The sequence below is a fragment of the Diplotaxodon limnothrissa genome, linkage group LG10 (assembly GCF_057381915.1).
Source record: "Diplotaxodon limnothrissa isolate DT_005_m linkage group LG10, D_limnothrissa_male_GT1.1, whole genome shotgun sequence".
NCBI classification, from domain to species: domain Eukaryota; kingdom Metazoa; phylum Chordata; class Actinopteri; order Cichliformes; family Cichlidae; genus Diplotaxodon; species Diplotaxodon limnothrissa.
In genome coordinates, this window is record NC_140605.1 from 10,947,696 (window position 1) to 10,968,191 (window position 20,496).

General features: G+C 40.2%; 1 protein-coding gene across 1 annotated transcript in view; it reads left to right on the forward strand.

Annotated features, from left to right (window-relative positions):
- The first annotated feature begins 8,289 nt into the window (after positions 1 to 8,289).
- Positions 8,290 to 20,496, forward strand: part of nlgn2b (neuroligin 2b) — a 39,400-nt gene continuing 27,193 nt past the window's right edge. Inside the window, exons 1-2 of the mRNA XM_085364377.1 lie at positions 8,290 to 8,806; positions 16,113 to 16,166. Of these exons, the coding sequence (XP_085220503.1) occupies positions 8,290 to 8,806; positions 16,113 to 16,166 (571 nt within the window). The remainder of the gene's footprint in view (positions 8,807 to 16,112; positions 16,167 to 20,496) is intronic.

The window sequence follows — 20,496 nt, forward strand, 5'->3', positions numbered from 1 at the left end:
GATTGTAGATTTGTTTTGTTTTGTTTTGTTCTTTTTTGGGGGGGGGGGAGGGGGGGGGTAGCATTGAACATGCATGCCCAGAGGAATGCAGGATAGTTAATTCAATTTCATTCTGAACATCTTGTAAATTTGATCCCTCTAGACACATTTTCTTTTGCACTGTTTTCAAACTTGCGACTGTATTTTTTTTTTCTGAGCTTGAAAACGATCGTCTTTCTCATCTCCAGGCACCATGTGTCAGCAAGATCGGACAGTCATTTTTAACATGGTTAAGCGGCCTTCTCTATTTAACTTAGTTCGCCATTCTGTTCTTGAATAAGCTTTAAGCCTGAGGCAAAGCAGCTGTCAGACTGCTTCTTCAAACTGTGTGTATCGCCCACAGACACTTATACACATGCTAACACAGCTAGCATTTCACCTAGATCATCGCTAATTAGTGTGTCACCAGATTGTGCTCACTACTTGGCCTCAATTTGGCACATTCTCCCCCAAACACACTTAAAAAAAAAGCGGATAAATAAAAAGTAACAGCCCCTAGAGGCAACAGCGTTCTACTATAACACATTTCTAAAGTTACGCTGCCAGTTGATGTCAAGATATCATTCTCTGTTTGATTGTTTATTTTGTTGTGTTTGTAGATCTGTAAGATAAATGGATTTCCATGTGATCCACATGTGTTAAGCGGATAGAGAAACTGTTGTTACCAACAGCAACATATTGATTTTTTGTCTACCATCTCCTATCTGCTCCGACTGCCTGCTGCTTGATGATCCTCACCGCAGCTTTAATAACCCGCATCATTAAGGCCCCTTTAATTGACTTCTCCTTGATCATTTGTCAACATTTTCTTTCATCTTAACCTGTGTTTTCTTATTATTTATCAGGATTAGTCCATGAAGAAAAATAGAGGTGTTTAATTTGTGATCTAAAGGGCTATATTGAGCTTGGCCGTTCTTTGCCTGTCAGGATTTGTCCAGAAAGCCTTATTGCCTTTTGAAATGGATGCTTGCAGCTTGGTTTGATTACAATAAGTGTAAAGTGATATTTCCTTGAGGATATCCCTCTGATTTTTCTGGCTGCAGTGAGATGATGATGGGAGTGTAGTGGCAGATGGAGCGGCCATGGTATCTGATTGAGCTGCTGTTGGAGTCTGGAGAGCTTATGGTAAATGGAATAAATTTTAGGATGAAGTTCAAAGCCTCCATCAGCACTAACAATGCAGCAGTTCTCCGCAATTATGTGGTCGCTATAAAAATTAACACCGTGACAAAAACTTACAACCTAAAATATTTCTCTGACAGATTAACCTTTGTTTGGATCTTGCTCTCTAGACCAGATTTGTTACAGAGTGATTTAGTTTGAAATCATGGCAGACTTTCTATGAAAACATGTGCACAAAAGCTTAAGGGGAAATTAATTTACATGGCATTTATTTCCCACTTATGTTCATATGTTTCAGTCAATGACAGTGATGCTAAGGCATTATAGCAACTGACTATAAAAATTTTGTGCCTGCTATAATGAACGCAAAAACAAAGTGCTTTTTTCAGAAGTTGCTACAATGTCATTTTCTCTTAGGGTTCTGCTTGAGGAAATGCCATCTGATTATTAAAAATGAAGGGTTGATCCCCTTGGCAGCATGAGAATACTCAGGATTGGCACGGTTGCAAAGTTGGTGTGATCTGCTCCTTAATCATCGCCAGGTGCTTGCTCATGGGATGCCACCGTTGGGGTTTTTACCTTGCATCATTAAGAGCATTGAGATGGCTTTTTTCTGTGAACCAATGCTATATAAATAGAAGTTGAAAAATACAGCTGAATTGTCTTTGCTCAAATCTTCATATTGGCTGATAAGGCTGTAGTTCAGGTGGTAGAGCAGGTCAGCCACTAACTAGAAGGGTGGTGGTTCGATCCCAGGCTATTCCAGTCTGCATGCCAAATATCCTTAGGCAAGATACTAACCCCATGTTGCTCTCTGATGCATCTATCGGAGTATGAACGTTAGATAGAGCACTTAAGAGCTTATAAGAAGTGATTGGGTGAATGAGTTAGTTGTATAAAGCGCTTTGAGTGCTCAGACAGAGTAGCAAAGTACTATATAAGAACCAGTCCATTTACCACTCCATCCAGAAGAGGGACATGTGTTTGCTGAAGTTTAGAGTCAGCAAAGTAAAGCAACCTTTGTTGTTTTCTTGCTAGCAAGCTAGCTATCCACACCTGCTTCAGAGCAACGGTCATCCTACAGGAAATACTTGCCAAAAGTGTTGCAACTATTGGTTGCCCAAATTCTTTTTGAAAGTGAATGCCTGTGGCTACAAGTGTCTTTTATTTTCATTGCTGAGATGGCATTAAATATTGAGCCTGCTAGCTACATCGAGAACTTCCTAGCTTGCAAAGCTTCTCCGAGTGAGGCTTGTTTTTCCTTTTTTTGCAGTCTTTATAATGATTTCAAGTTAGTTGTGATAGGCAGGGGTGGAAACATGATTCATCTTACAACAGCTGCTAAGACCAACTTCATAGATGGTTCTGTAGAACAAACCTGAAGAGATCTGTGGCTCATTCTTTCTTTCTGTCACTAACCGGAGTTGGAATCTAGGTTAACTGGTAAATTGAAAGTGTACCAATACTATTTTGGTATTTGGCACATCTAAAAATATTATTCTGGATATTGTCTATTACCATTGTAAATATTAATACGTTTAAGAAGATGAAGAGAAAAAGAAGATTTTAGGATTAATACATTAAATTAAAGCATTTCACCACCAACTGTTTTTTAAAAAACAAAAACAGCCTGGGCATGACCCTTCTGTGTAGAGTTTGCATGTGAGTGTGTGGTTGACTGCCTCTCTGGGGTAACCCTGTGATGTAATGTCAACCTGTCCTGCCGCTCAGTTCAGCTGGGATAGACTGCAGCACCAAGAGGGCTTTAAATTGGATAAGCGGTTAAGAAAATCGATTGATAGTTGGGTCTCTAAGCAGATGAATCACACGTAATTGTAGATGACAAGAACAGCATAAAACTCACCTGTAATGACCTTTAAAAAATGGACTAACATCTTCAGTAATGAATTATCAAATCAAATGAATCTTTCTACTGGTGACTTTTAAAAAGCCACCATTAGAAAAGAGAGAGCTGGAACGTCCTGGAAGAGCGAGAGCTGCAACTTCCAGGAAGTTGCAACTCTTTTTTCCCTCATAGTCTATTTACCCTGAATTACCCTGTGCACCCTGGCAAGCTGTACACAGAGGAACTGGAGTGGATTTGGGGTAGCTTCAGGACCGCATGTGAAAAGGGGATAAGGCTCTTTGGCTGAACCTACATATGCAGTCTGACAAGTCTAATCTTCTAGCCTCTCAATTCATCAACAAGACAACTTATTCTTCCCCGGTCAATTTAAGGTTAAAGACAACATTAAGCAATCGAATCATCTGGTTTTATCAGAAAAGAACAAGAACCATGGGGAGGCAGACAGCATGCATGAGTCACCTGCTTTCTTACCTTACATCATGCCAATGCGTTCCCACTTAAACCTAGTTCCCAAGATATAAAGATATATCTTATATAAGAAATACTTTGTAATTACTTAAACAGTTTTGTGTATATCTTTTTCCCAGCGCGGTGAAGGTTTTCTTGGGTTACATGTGCAAGATCTTTAAGTGCACAGGCTTTAGCATTGTAGCTTGGGTTTAGTCGAGTTCTACTTCCTTTAACCCTTTAAAGCCAAGCACAGAGCCAAGTCTGCCAGAGCTTATCTTTACATTATTACATGCTGTAGTGGCATATTTGGAGCATTTCAAGTTGCTATCCATCAATACAACCATTATGTCCCAAATTTTAATAATATGCATGCATTAATAAAACAGCTTTGTGTAAGCTATCTAATATTGGTAGAACCAAGCAAGTAATTAAATACTACAAATGTAGATTATTCAAGCCTAGATTACCACTTAAATTCCCAAAGCAGTTTCCCAAAATCTCTAAGAAAAGAGCTGGTATATGTAGCATGCTGCTAACTCGCAAAGATGCTGTTGAAGGGAATAAACAAAAGCCTCACTTCTGCGAAAAAGGACTTCTCTTTCTCATCAAATAATGGTGCATTTAAAAAAAAAAGACAACAGATTGCTGTATCTACATATTGCTGGATGCAAGTGAAGACAACACACAGCCACCAGAGGTTCATTTTCTAAGCACAGAGACAGTAGATAAGAGAATAGAAAGTTTAGTCAAAAACTCAGCACTCTGTTTCTGGCTTGCTAAGCTGCTTGTCATCCACAGATGTTGACTAGCAGAGCAGAGCAGCTTGACAGCTGAAGTAGTGTATGTAGTTTTAACAGTCAAAGTGGAAACAAAGCAATAAAAAATCCCAAGGCAAGCATTTTCCTCAAACACCACCATTCAGCGAAAGTTTTCACAAACCACTCGGACCATTTCGTTAAAACATACCCATAAAAGAGTCCCACTGGCAGGGAGGCATTACCTTCTCAAATAGCTTCAGCTGACAGGACTACCTATTATATAAAACAGAAGAGAAAACAGCTTACATCAGCCTGGTGATTTGTGTGTCAGTTTATCTCATTTTATGCGTGGAGATGCGCGGTCGATGCCGTTCCAGCTCACGGATGGTTGACACGAACAGATGTTAGATGTTAGGGTACTACCATTTCCAAGCCACATGTGAGACATGTACTTACAGTAGTCTCTTCTTGCATGCAACATCTGATGCCTCATTGGATTTTACACATCTGTGTGCATATGTGTGCATATTATTGCTAGCACGTGCAGAGAGGCAAGATAGTATATAAAGAACAATCTGGCGGGCTGCTAACATTTGACCCACCTATGCAATCCTTCCCAGAAAGGACATACCTCTGTGTGCATCCTTGCTGGGCATACTAAGAGGTGCTCTGACCTTGGGCTTGTGCTATATGTTAAGTTACATTTACCGACAGAATGCAAACACAGATGGCTGTTCAAAAATCAAGATGTGTAGACAAATATAGAAAATGTAAGCAATGAGCAGTGACAGCATCTGTTGTGTAATCAGACCCTATTTAAAGTTGCAACCTTTACAAAGGCGTTCTTTACAGTGTGCATACATATTTATTTGTGTGAGCCAGTGTATGTGTAGTACTTCAGTTTCTGTCTGCATTTTGTTTTATTCTCTTGGTCTCACTAACTTCAAATATTACTGATCATTTGTACAGTAGTTTGAGACCAGTTGTCAGGATTTCCTTTTTGTTTCTGTGTTTTCTGAAGCTTGATTTGTTTGTTTGAAGCCATCTTTTTGCATCTCCCTGCAGTTTTAAAGCAAATTAAATGGAAAACTCGACTGGGTTTGTACATCAAAGTCTGTTTTGAGGTCTTAGTGACTAGAACTACATATGTGCAAAAAAGCTTCTAAACCATTTGTAGTTTCACAGAAGTCTGACAGCTTGCCTCAACCGAGTTACTGTTAGTTGGAAATAAGATTACATATATTAAAATATACATTGTGGCGTTTTAGAATTAGAAAGAGGTGAACTCACTGAACCTCAGAAGGCTGTTCCTCACCCCTGCTTCAGCATTGACTTTACTACTTCACTTACTGCCAGCATTGCTCATCTAAGACATCAGCCACACTGGACTAGAGACCAGTTGGCAACCTCCTGACAACTTCTGGTTGCTAGGGAAAAATGAGTATTCCACAACTGGTTGGCAAGTAAAATAATTCACAAAAAGGGCTCTGCACCTAAAAACTCTTTGTCATTGTTCAGTCTCTGGCATATTTCTGCCTTCGCCTGTAATTTGCATGGAAATTGTTTGTAAGAACTTGCTAACTAACCACTGAGCTAGCTCCTAGCAAAATAAGAAAAGCAGTTATGACCACTGCAGTTATTAGCCAATAGTAATCTCTCCATCTAAAAAGAAAGGACAGATGTTTGTGAATATTTAAAAAGTTTTTTATCCATTATGAAGGGGGTTCAGCTAGCTTTAGAAGTGGCAGGCACATCTCTAAGAGACAGGTAGAAGTGCGGTGTCAAACCTTATCCTCTAAATAAGAAAAAAAAGACTAAATAAAATGATACACTGTTCCTTTAAGTGTGCTTTGCTTAGTCAAAAATGCTAATACCAAAATGAGATGAGCAATTTGGGGAATGAACACGTCTCATCCATTTCTCAGTTACTCCACAACTTTAGTGGCTTCTCCAACCACGCAGTCTTACCCCATCACAATGAGTCTTTCCAGCACAATTTAGAGTCATGTACTGTGTAATCTTTTTCTAAGTTGGATTTTCAGCTTGACTATGTCTGCACACCAACTTTTCTGATGAGGATTCAGGGTGTCCTTACAAATCATACCTCCTCCATGATATGCCGTAATAAGGCTTTAATCAAGTGGATATTTTTTCCACACAGCTTCTCCTTATTTTGTCATTATGTACATTACTAACTTTAAACATCCTATGACATTGCACCCTGTCTCTGTGCTATATTTAACTATCAATCCCTGTGCCTGCTGACTGGCAGTAGAGTGTGGATACTGTCAGGTTGTGGGCGGAGGGATGAGGTGGCGTTCAACCAACAGTTAGCACCACATAAAGCCTTTATCACACCTAAACGGCTCTGTCTCCCAAAGCCACAGTGAGATAAGCACTGCCCATTCATCTGTAATGATGTGGAAGCAAGAAGGAACTGAACTTGTGAGAAAAAGGCTAACTCTGACACATGGCTGAAAAGGGTGGAGGGCCAGTGGGGTTTGTTCATGCTTTAAAATCATGCTTTAGCCTGTGTTTACTTTTTTGTTATTTATTAGCTTATCATACAATTATTAGTTTTAGGTTTCAAAGTCCTGTGATTATTGGGAAGATGAAAACATAAAGTGTGGCAGCATTACACAATAGTGATTGAAAATGTTCCCTTTGGTATGAAATTTAAATGTTTTTGAAGCCACGTTGGTTGAATATTCTCAGAAATAACCCTGGCTTCACATGCTCATTATAAACTTCTGTTTTCAAAAACCCAAGGTTCGGAGTTTCATAGCATTTTAGAGTTCAAGTTTAAAATATTTCTAGTATTTCTGAAAGCATGTGAGAGCAGCAAAGGGGTGTAACTCTTGTGTAAATATCCTAAAAATAATGTTACTTTCTCAATTTGCGTTTGATTCACATGTCCTGTCTAACGTATGTTAACAGTCACGTAACTTAACGGTCACCGAACGAGTCAACGAGTCGCCACCAAATACAGAATGAAGAATTTGAAAAGGTGCCGCTAATTTATGTAACACAAATTCGCAACGGTGAATGTCATTGCACTTTATACTGTTAACAAAAGACTTTAGAATATGACAGACAAAAACCTCGCAGTTCCCACTGAGCAAGCACTTGGAAACAGTGAGGAGAAAACTTCCTTTTAACATGATGAAAACCCTGAGAGAATTCTAAATACAGCCTAAATCCATTAGGGAGCCATCGCACAACATGTAGCAACTGCCAAGATAATTCTGAGACTTTTCAGAGTCTATTCAGATGACACAACATAAGGTGCACTCTACACACAGTATTCTCCAATCTTATTAGCAAAGTGGTAAAAATGCAGCCTTAAAATATAAGGAAAGGGTTTAAATAGATGTTAGCCAAATGTTTATTAAGTTTAAATAGGTGACTAACATGACAGTTTCGTTCGGTGCTTAATGATTTTCATCCTGACTAGAATTATTAAATGTTGAGCTAGCATGATAACATTTTATAAACACTTATTCTAATACAGAACATGAATTGTATAGCCATGCTAGCTGCTAGCAGTGTGTTGAGCTAAGTCATGCTAATGTGTAGAAAATACAGTCGTTATTATAGCAAACATACTTGATTACTGTGATACCATAGACTGGCTAAATAGCTCTGACTTAAATACAAATGACGCACTGTATAATATCTGGTTTAAGTTCGGTGAGATAGTTAGCACAAGAGTGCATCCTTCTGTCCTGCTGTGTCTCTTGCAGCTTTATAAAACAGCCTGACCTGACAGAGCTTTTATTCACATGTCTTTACTCAAACCTGCGACCTGTCTGTGTCTTCCAGGTTTAATTGGTATCCCAGCTGCAGCTCTGGACCCTTCAGGAGCTCCTAAGAGGAAGACATATGAGACCACAGAGTCTACTGGAGAATGCTGTCTGGCCCTCAACCTCACCATGGCGCTCTAGGAACACCGTTAACCTGCCCCCTTCCACCAATCCTCTTTTTGCCTTTGTCATCCCCCATATCCCACTGAGTTTGTGATCCCTTTCTGCTCCCAGCTGAAGTCCCTTTGATATGAGTACAAGAGCTTTTATTTTGGACATGTTGTTTTTTCCATTCAGCGCTGCCAGCCACCAGGGCTATGGCGGCAAGCATCACTATTCTACTCAGCAGGTTGCTAATCACTGTCTGGTGTGGCTCTTGGGACTAGTGCTGCACCTGACGATTTCCTCGTGTCAACGAGTTGACCTGAAACACCCCATAGTATCCACGAGTTACGGAAAGGTCCGTGGTATCAGGAAAGAGCTCAACAACGAAATCTTGGGCCCAGTGGAACAGTATTTAGGTGTGCCATATGCCACCGCACCTATTGGCGAGAGGCGCTTCCAGCCTCCTGAAGCCCCAGGTTCCTGGCAAGAGATTCGCAATGCCACTCATTTTGCGCCTGTGTGTCCTCAGAATGTGCACGGGGTGCTTCCTGAGATCATGTTACCAGTGTGGTTCACAGACAACCTGGATGCTGCAGCCACCTATGTTCAGAACCAGAGTGAGGACTGCCTTTACCTCAACATTTATGTCCCCACTGAAGATGGTGAGTCCGTAATGTGAGGCGTAGCTTGTATTACATGCAAGTGGAAAGTCTTGCATTGAGTGTCTCTGTCGGCGAATTCTCGTTAATAATTTGCACCAGTTTGTGTCACAACTGTATCACAGAGAAAGAACAGATTGTACTTTTCTTGTCATTTTCACATTTTATACTGAGTGTAAGTACTCCATGAAATAGTGTCAGTTTGATAAATTTATCTGGATCGTATTCAGAGGAAGATAAGCCAAAAGACAATCAGGAGATTTCCAAAGAAGGTCTGTTTAAATTACTATTGATTGGGCCTAATTGTTTAGAAATGTTAATGCTGCAACAAAGTTATATGTTTTAGTTGTATTGCTCATGTGCAACTCATTTTAACATGGATGGATGGATATCATTAGACTTTTAAAAATGAAAGCAAAAACATTTTAGCTGCTTATTATGCTATTTTTAACAGCACTGTGTTGTAATATCCTTTAGCTTGACTGGTGCTCATTTGTTTCCAGCCATTTTCTTAACATAGGGTCACAGCTGTCGTGGGGTGAGAGGAGGGTATCACCCTGGAGTGTTCACCAGTCCATCACATGGCTAACGCAAACAGACAGATTCATATCTTCACCACTTAAACTAAATGCATGTGTTTGGAGTGTGGGAGGAAACCCATTATGCACAAGGAAACCATACAAACTCTACAGTCTAAAAACTTTTATGAAAACTTAGCGTTTGTTTGTTTTTTTTCCATTTAGTTTTTGACAAACTTGTAAGTGTAGAGCAATGTTGCTAAGAGAATCAAACCAACGAATCCCCTGTAGCCACACAGCTGTCCTTCACACTATGACTTTATACCATTCAAGTGTTTTCAGAGGAAGGTAACTCTCTTCTTCTACCAACTCTTCACCAGCAATTATGACTATGACAGTACTGTCAATACTGTTAGCAGTGCTTTTTCAATAATGAATTCCTACTTATCAAAGTCACACCCAGTGTGGTTGCAACATAACATAATGTGACATCACATCACATCAAATGACACTGTTGCAACCATTTCCACAGTGGTTGAAACCATGTGCAGTGAACTTGCAGTCTTGTTAGCTTTCAAATGGTTATTTCAAAGACAAGGACCAGGTCCGCCACATCTCAACCTGTGTTAAGATGGTGATAAAACATCAGTAAGACAGAGTCAGTCTGCTCTTAGTTTGTAACATGCCAGAACCTCATGAATTTGAATTAAAAATTCAGAAATACACGAATAGTGACATAATTACTGCAGGATAACAATTTAACTGCAAAATGACCTTGCATTTTATATGTTTACAACCCCACAGATCAAGCCGAGTACGCTGTTGCAAAGAGACACAAATGAGTTGCGCTCATCGGCGCAGAGTAACTCAGAATGATTGCAACGTGTTCTCAACCAGTCTGCGTTTATCTATTAGATGGCAGTTATTTGGAAACCTTTAACAACCTTCCTGAGAGCGACTGCAGACAGTCTGAGTCTAACCACAACTGTTTGGAAATAGTTTGCCTTCCACCAGGCAACCTGTGCAAGCCATCGAAAGTGGTCACCCAGAGGTTGAGGGTGTTTCATACTGAACATTTGGGTCACTGTGACTGTTTGGATCTTATTGCTGAATGCGAAAAAATTCAACACAATCACTGATTTTTGCTAGTTCCATATTTTTACTCTAGCATGACTGAGCTTTTAGCTCATGTCCCATTTGCTGTCTATCACTTTATAGGTTGCTCCAGTTAAGAGTTTACATATAAAGACAATATGATTGACTTATAATTGTCAAAAATATGCCTGTATAATATTGAGCTCTGAGACTGGCATTCATACTGTCTCATGCAGTAATAGGAACTGTCTCCTCAAAGTTGCGCTGCCAATATGGTGATTTTTTTATTAGGTTATTAAAATATATAACAAATACAATACATTGCCAAGCATAACCTTGTTTACTCCACATGGGCTACCTGGGTGTAGTTCTTGCATTAATGAGCCAGCGGAGAGCGTTTGTGAAAGCAGATGGGCAGGTAAGAGAACACAGGATCAAAGTCTGACTTCGGAGGCAAAGCATATGCTGCTGATGATAGTGAGCAAGGCTAATGATAAAATGTTAAAAAGCCTATGATTAATGGGTTCACCTGAGACTTACCTGAGAGTATTCAAGCAAAACACATGTTTATGCATTACAGCTGCTGCAAATATATGAAGCCTAGCCCGAAGATTAGTCTAGAGTGGCGTAAAACATTCTTGTTTCAACAATGAAGCTGGAATGAAAACGTATATATCATTGATGAGTGCTCCCATGCCCCCCCGCCCTCCCAGAGAAGATGGTAATGTTAATTTCAAGTGGAAAAAATGAGCGTTAGCGTAGTAGAAAGTGATGACAGAGATTATCAAGTGATTTAAATTCCTCTTAACATGACGGAAAGTGTGCATATTCTGGCCATAAGGACAGAATTAGTGGAATATCTAAGCTATATACATATATTTACAAAAAGGATTATTTAGACTTTTCTGTGTTATTCCCATGGGGAAAGGTGTGCAAATGAGTGAGACAGATTTTACCCTGTCTGCTTGTCAGAATCTGTCACTTATTGTCACGGGTCACCACTTACACAAGGCCAATGCCTTCCCCAAGGATATGTTTTGCCTTGTGTGTGTGAGAGAGAGAAATAGAGACGGGAGGAGAGTGATATGCCCCAGGAATCAGATACATTTTTCACATATTACCGCTGTCATAATCTCTCAAATTGCTTATATGATGTTAAACTGGTGGTTTTATCGGATGGAGCAGATTTTTTTTAAGTGTTTCACTGTGACATTTAAAGTATTATTATAATCTGAGATCAATTTTTTGGGATCACTCACTTAAAAACTTTAAAACAAAAAGATCAACCACAAACAAAGCATCCATCCTGATGTCATGAAACGTTTTCCTTTAGACATTTATAATTGGTCGACCTCTGTAAAATTAATTGTTGTCATGTTTCCAAGACAGTGCATGTCCATTTCATTAGTGATCCCATGGGGCCTCCACTGGATTTACATTTATAGTTTAGAATAGGATTTCTGGAACAATAGGATTCATTGCCATTAGATTTGGATGAAGATGAACTGCACTTTAGAATTTTGTGCTATTATTTGGCCCTGATTTTTTGTTCCCATGATAATTTGGTTTATATTGACATCAGCTGTCGTTTTTATACTACTTGTAAATACAACAGAGGGACATCGTGCTCAAAGGACCGAAAGTCTTTTCAGAAAAGACTAAAATAATTCCATTCCATTGTTTAAAAAAAGCCTAACAAAAGGTTATTTGTGGTCAAAATTAACAAAGAAATGTCAGAATTATCAGATGTGACTAGTGATTATATGCATCCAGTATTATATCCTGGTAACCACAGAAATTAAAGTTAAATTTGATTGTGTTTTTTCTCTAAACAAATGCCCAAATAAGAGCCCAGAGGCATTTTAAAGCTAAGTTTTAAGATTTACTGGTGGAAGCACATTGGCCTCACTGATCATCTGTTCCTGTAGACTCTTAGTGATGTTTCAGCCAGACTGAGCTTTTTATCTACAGGAGTAGGTTTGTTTTCTAAAGTGATGGTCAAGCATGTATAAAGGTTGGCTGCTGGGGCTGTATTGTGCTGTGTTTGGCAACGAGGAGTTGCATTCCCACGCACAACGGATGTAGGTGGGCCAAAATGAATTGTCAGCACAAATTCATAAAGAGCTTTTAGAGTTCAGTGTTATGTAGTATCCTCTAGTCATGCACCTTCTGACTGGGATTTTTATTTCATACCCAGAAATACTCTTTCTGACCATGTTCGTCATGTGATTGGTTGGACATGAAGAAGCTTTATTTCTTTCTGCATCCGTTCACCCGTCCTGCTCTCTCTCCTCCCTAAAACCATCCCCTACCCCTTCTCCTCTCTGCTCTCCTCACTCCTCCATCTTTATGCAGATGGCGGTAGAAGGGGTTACTGTTCTGAATGCAAATGAGCTCAGTGCCCTTCCCCAACAGGCCACTATGTAGCCTGCTACTTCTTCAACTTTGTAGTACCATGTAAATAGCACAAATGTTTTCCCCGATTGAACAGTGAGATTTGTACTCTCACTTTATCTCTCTTTTGCTCTCTACCACCTTCTCTAGTGTTCCACCCTAACTCTTAGCATTTGGTCAGGCTGTCAGGCAAGAGCACTGTTTCATCACATTTCCTATTTCCCCAAGACACTCCCCAGCCAAAAGCCTGAGATTCTTCATTTTTATTACCGCTAGAGCAGGCATTTACCGTGCTCTTTATTAAAAACCATATTTCAGGAGGCAGGACAGCGGAGGCAAGAATGGAGCTGGGGGCTGGGGCCACAGTAGAAGAGATAGAGAGCAAAAGGATAGGACTGCATGTGCTAGAAGCTGCAGGAAGTGGGGGTGTTGATCTGAAGCTGTGTCTGACACCTTGTCAAGCAGACAGGCCACCACAGACATGACATACTGCAGCTTCATCCCGATTACTGCACTGAGGAAATGGAGAGGGACGGGAGACAGCTTGCGTACTGGCCACTAGCTCACTGAACCGAACAGAAACGCTGTCGACTGAGAGATGGAGCTGCATTAGGTCAAACAGTACTGGGACAACCCAAGCTAAATGTTCCTGCATAGGCCGTAGCATTTCACTGACCAGTGGCCCATTACATCATGTGGCACTCAGCCTACCGGCAGGCTTCTCTGCTGATGGGAAGCAGATGGAATGGATGTTTTTGACCCAAAAAGCGTATGTTTTTCCCTTTGGCTAGGTCCTACTTTTTGTCTTGTGTAATCCATTGTAGTATTTCTTCAAACCCTAGTCAAGTCGGGCAAGACCTAGATACTGCCATGAGCAGTTATTTTAGTGCAAATTCAGTATATTAAACACACAAGCGCAGCCACTGTAGCATTTAGCCATGATGGAAAATAGCCACAATAAAACCACTACCAATGCTAAAATGATTTATCCAGTGACTTAGATAATTTAGTGATGTTTCTCATAGAGCCACTGTGGAATTTGTAGTGTATAATAAATGTCTCAACATCTCTTTGATGGATTGTTGTGAAGTTAAGTTCAGACTTGAGTCATTTTGGTGACTCGTTTTTTTATTCAAGTAATTTGGTTTATGAATAAACACCTGCAAAACCAGTGGCATTCCCATCAACCTCATCTGCACTGTGCTTTGTGGTTAGGCTTGTCAGTGCTAGCATGTTGACATGTAGCTTAAACCAATTAAGCCAACTTAGGTGATTTTGGGCTGGTGCAGATGAAAGATGACCACCACAATTGAATTGTGCTGGTCATCTTTGGATGATTTTCCGTTTTGGCTCCACAACAGTAGTCCAACATCCAGCTGTTATCCAGCTGTCCTTTGCAAGTAGCAAAGGATTCATAGATGCGCATCATACCCCGGGATTCAGGAGGTATTATCAGTCATACAGTCTCCGGGCATCAAACTTGATATCTTACACCAAACCATCACAGTGTGGCTCTCAATGAACTCTCAATGACATTTCAGACATCTCGGGATGTCTGAAATGTCAGTCTTTAGGGGCCGTTACAGAAATGCTAGCATGGCTGTAGCCTTTACACTGGGCTTTGGCTAGCTGTGCTAGGCTTTTAAACTGATTATTTCATAGTGAAAATAATACTAAAGAAGAAAAGATTCTTCAGTGTTTTTTCTGTTTTTTAACAAATTTACTGTGGATATCTTTGGGCGATATCTGCTCCATGACAAAGTGTGGATGTGCTGCTCATCTTCACATAAAGTTTAAGTCTTATTAGGCATGAGGACTTTGAACTGAAATCCGAGTAGTCCATCCATTAAGCGGGAAGGTGTGGTTTTAGAGTGGTGATAAGTAGTGAGGAAGTGCCGACAAGATAGGGTAGTAATGTGCCCTTCTATCCATTACTGGTCTGCTTACCTGCCTGCTCTGTAGTCCAGGACCTACGACTATACCATCTCCTGCTATGGCACTAAGTGCTCTCTGGATCAGGCGCCTGATGATGGTGTTCATGGGATGCAGCAAATCCATTCAGCATTGATCCTGTCCCATTTTAATGGAAGATAAACATTTTATACCAGGAAACCATATTCATACAGATAGAGATGTGAAAATGCTGCATTATAATGGTGGAGTGCTGGGTGTTTCCTTTGTCAATAGATGAGAACTACTGTGAAAGGTATATATGCCATAACTTTACAAGACGGTTTTCAGCAAAAGGGTAGAAACAGGCATGTCAGCAGCACAGAAGCAGAGTGATAACCCTCTTGGCAATCGAGTATAGAGCAAATTTAAAAGACTGCAACAATATTTCATTGGAAAGAGGGAAATTTGCTGCTGGGTGTGTACAAGGACGACAGCACAAGTTGATTGTAAACTGTTAACATTCCTTGCGTGGTGTGTGATTTAAATGTGTGTGGGACTGCAGGTGTTTTAGTGTATTTTGTGACTTTCTTCCAAACGGGCAGGCGGCAGCTGTAGACGACACAAAATGCAGCATTAAGTGTTTGCTGATGAAAAAGCCCCACTGACAGAAGCCAAGAAAAAAAACAAATTAATGGGATCCTTATCAGTTAAGACTTACAGAGGTTGACATGCCAGGGCGTTGGCTGGTCACGGTGATAAATGCTCGTTATTGGCTCTCCCCTATAGTGCATTTAACTGGTGTCACCATTAAAGCTTAATGCAGAGCTCCTCTTTGACCTTGATGAGGCCAATCCTGTCACAAACCCATGCAGGTGGCATAACCGTCAAAAACCCCCAACTTCCTCTTGGCAAATTAGGTAGGCAAGACTTTTAAGTCATGTTTTAGGTTTAGGCTAGTGTTTCTAATATATATTCAGTCACATTTATACAGGAGTGAAGGGATGAACCTTGTGTTTTGAGTCCTCAGAGCAGGACACGCAGCATCTTGGCATTCCTTTGCTTTTTCTGACCCAAAAGAGTGATGGCTTGATTCTGTTTATTGATTTTTCTTTACAAAGCAGCAGTGTGTCAAGACTGATTGGGAGAAGGGTTGAGGAGAAGTGGCCTCTGGGGTCATTTACGAGGCAGTCCGTGACTAGATCCTAAGCAGATGAAACAGATGAGTTTGGGGGTTATATTTTTAAAGGAAACAGTGTGTAATCCTTGTACACAGCCACTGAAATGAAACCGAGAAACAGCATATTTTTTCCCTCTCTTTTAATCCTTTTCTTAATTTTTTTTCTGTTTTGTTTTTTTGTACCAGTGCAACCTTTTTGAATTTTGTCTTTTGTCTTTTTTCTAAACCTCAGGTCCGCTCACAAAAAAACACGATGAGTCTTCAATGAACAGACCCAGGGATGAAGGTATTTTAATTGCATGTTTTTTTCCCCTCATGCTCTATTTTTCAAACTCCATGGGGGTTGTGGTGTTTTCATCTGTGTTAATAACCATCTGAGCGTAATCACCCTATGTGCACATTACATTGTCCTGTGTTAACTGCCTTTATTAGCATACAAATCTGTCACTCCTTCTCACAGGCACGCATTTTGGTCGTATAAAAGCCACATACAAAGTATTTGTTTTTTATTCCACCCTTGTCACAAATGCTGCGTTTTGTGTGCTTGCACGGGGAGCTAATTAACTTTCTTTGCTTGGTTGCTGTGTGGTTGATTAACCACACTCTGATGTTCTGGCTATCCAGCGTGACGCATCACATATTCAGTCCTTCTTCACCTGTGCTTTTATTCTTGGACTAAAGTTCTCGTGAATTGCTCGGCTAAATTATCGTCCTTCATAATGTTATTGGGCTCTACCCAATCCTTCATTTTTAAAGTGGGAAAAAGTGAAGGACTTCTGCATATTTCTGCCACTGTAGTATATTTTCAAGATCACTGCAGACAAGGGGAGATGCTCGCACTACACTTTACTGGTGCACCAAAATCTGTGCAGACAATTAGTGCGTGTGTTTTTGTACACGTGCCCAGGCTTACTGTATATTGCATAGTATTATACACACATGCAGTGCTCCACATTTCCATTTGTGCATGTGTGTGTGCGTGCATGTGTGTCTACTTGAGCACAGCGCATGTGCAACTCAACACACGAGCGCGTGTGCTCCAGTTTGCGCCTCAGTGTGTGTTTGTGTGTTTTGTATTTCAGGCTCTGTGCTATTTCAGTATTGAATTCTCCCTTCCTTGCATTTCTAATTGCTGTGTTTTAAAAAGAGACAGATGTAGCTAATCCAATTGTGTGGTTTCTTAACAGTGAAAACAGAAATAAGGATCCATGCAGGATTGTAAAGGAGAGGAGCAGAATGATTGAATAGAGATGAAAGAAAAGAAAAAAGCTGAACACCGCGAGAGCACTGGCGAGGGCAGCGGTGGGGGAGAGGAGGGGGGAAAAAACAGTCATAATGAAGACAAGTGCATTATGAAATGACATTTATAGAGCTTTGAAAGTGAGAGAGATGTGGAGAAGGAGAGAGTGAGAGGGTGGATGAGTAGGAGACTGGTAGAGCTTGACATTTATGCCGACACCTGATGGATCCTGACAGGATCAGGAGGGTTAGGGCATGGCTGAATTCCTCGCTTAATTGTTTAGGTATGGATTGGACAGAGTTTCTTAAACATTGTTGTAAAACAGTAGTATTAGCGCTTTGTTGCTGGAAAGTTTTTTCTGTGAAAGTGTAGAGTCTTGGCTGTGGGTCCGGGTGCGAAAATTGTTCAAGTGCTGAGGCAGGCTGAAAACTTTTACACCCAAATCAATGAAGATTTCCATAAGGGAATGAATGAGAGAGGACCGGAGGAATGGAAAAGTGGAAAGTGGGCAGTATCTGTTGGAAACAGTAAGACATTAATGTGAGAATGTCTGTGCAGGACAAAGGTGGATATTGAGTAGGACAGTATCAGGTTAGGTGGAAATGAGAGAAGCGAATAATGTGCCAGTGTTATGGGGGGAGGAAGGGAAGACAGCCAGCTCCTTATTGGCTTTATAGGCTCAAATTTGGACTGAGTGGATCACCCTCCATCGTCTCATCATTTTTGCATTTGTGTTGAGCTTCTTTCAATTGTTCCGACACGTCCCTCTCTTAAACACATTCAAATATTCCATCTTTTTAAAACTGAAATATTGTGTGACAAAATCTCCAGAGAATGCATAGCTAGGCATTTGTATGCCTGTACCCCCCCCCCCCCCCCCCAAAATTATGCAAACGCACACTTTTAATTGTGACTGTGCATGCGCTTATGATCTTTTATTCAAAATTAATGATTTTTTCATTGTTATCTTTATTTTTAAAATTTTAGCTTTATTAGGATAGTGAATATTTTCTCGCCTTTGTTGTTATTAGAAAAACAAGATAAGATCGGCAAAAATAGTTATACAGTCATGTGAAAAAGAAGGTTTTCACAGGACTGCCACTTTTGGCAGCAATAACTTGACCTAATCATTTTCTGTATGACTTTATCAGTTTGTCACATCACCGTGGAGGAATTTGGGAGCTCTCTTCTATACATAGTTGCTTCACTTTATTGAGACCTTAAGGTTGTCACAGCATTTCAGCTGGGTTGAGGTCTTAGCCATTGATTCTTTTCTTTTTTCAGCCCTTCTTATGTAGATTTGCTGCTGTGCTTGGAATCATTGTCCTGTTGCTTGACACAATTGTGTTCAAGCTCTCAAACAGGTGGCCTCAAATTTGACTAGAATACTTTAGTACGCAGAGGAGTTCATGGTCAACTCAATGTCTGCAAGGTGCCCCAGGTCCTGAGGCTGCAGAACAAGCCCAAATCATTATCCGTCCACCACCATGCTTAACAGTTGGTATGAGCTGTTATGTGGTGCATTATGGTCAAATATCGCTACGTTGGTCTCATCTATCTAAAGGAAAGTTGTTCCAGAAGTCTTGTAGTTTGTTTAGATGCAGCTTCACAAATCTAAGCCACGCTGCCATCTTCTTTTTACAGTTCCTTTTAGAGTGGAGGTTTTCTCCTGGCAACCCAACAAGATATATTTGAGTCTATTTCTAATTATACTCTCATAAACATGAACATTTAACATGTTAACTGAGGCCTATAGAGTCTGAGATGTAGCTCTTGTTTTTTTTTGGGGGGGGGGGGGGGGGGGTTGTTGTTGCTGTTTTGGGGAGTATTGCACTGTCTGACCTTGGTGTGAATTTACTGGGATGTTTCTCCTTTTATGAAAATCCTCACACTGTGCTCACGCAATTAATCAAGTGCATTTGATTAGCAGTACCAGCTATAGTACTTTGCCTTTTAATTCCTCTGATTCATACTTGCGCATTAGTGTGTATTGTTATGAATTCTGTAGCTCCAGTTATCATGCTAACAATATTCATTTATTATGGTTTAACATTGCAACCTCCCCACATATATCTATTTTGTGGTTTAAGTACCACTGCAGTATTTTGAATTACCAAGCCCCATAACTATCCCTAAGCCTTTTTTCTATTAAAAAAATGTAATATTAAAGATGTAATCTGTGACACAAGTAGAAAGAAAAGAATCTGTCCTTACACAACCCCCAAAAATGTAATTTGATGTTATCTTATCTTATCTTAGTTGATATAGCTACAGAGATAGATCAACATGCTTTATGTACAGGGAGAAAAGTAAAACTTTAATAGGGATTAATGATAGATGTTGAATAACATTTTAACACACAGACAAACTTGGTGTCTGTTGAGGCTAAAAACTGCATTGTGTGTAGTAAGAAAGAGCTGAGCTTACCGGACCTCTGCAGTTTTCACCTCTGCTCGAAGCTACATTAGGCTACATTAGCTGGTGCCACGATTACATTGGATGACACCATTGACAGAAGTTACCATGTGTGCACAAGATGCACAGGCACATGTCTGCTAATCAGAATCAGCGATTAAGGTAAGAGACAACTAAAATAGTAGAATTTCAATCATCAAAACTAAAGCACAGATTTCTTAGATGGGTTTTATCCCGTTGCATATTTGCCATAAAAATTGCAAAAAAAGGGACCAATATCAAAGTATATTAACAAAAGATACAGTTTAGTGACTTATTGGCAGAGGTGAGGCTTAAGACACACAACAGTCAACTACAGGTCCCTATGTTAGCACACCTGTCAATCAAAGCATCCATGGACTCTAACCTAAAGCCTTACTAGTATAACTACAGTGAGTTATGAAAATGTACACCCACCTTTGAGTTATGAATTTGCCTCCATTCAGGCAAAATATATTTTTCCTACAAGGCTATAAATCTAATTCTTTGTGCTGTTCATTTTACTGTGACAGTCTAAGGGGACTAAATCACTTTTGGAGCTCGCCTCAAGTGGCCATGTGAAAAACTGCAGTTTTTGGCATTTCTGGGTTGGGTTAATTTTTCAGAACCCGGGTGGTTGATCCCACTGTGGGTCTGAAAGTCATATATGAAAGCTGTAAAAACTTAACACTGCTAAATGGGACTTTAAAAATGTAGATAAATCATGTATTCTCTGCTTGAGAGATACGGAGTGTGGCTGTGAGCGCTGCTCGTGATGCCGGCTGAAACGTCACTCCTTTCTACTGTCCTGGTGATGCCAAGATAATTGAACTTTTTTACGTATCTTCTGGGAAATCAGCCAAGGTTCTGAATACACCGGAGAAGAGAGGGGAAAAGGAGCAGCACATCAGAGTGTGCAACTCAAAGTTTTTTTGGTTTTTTT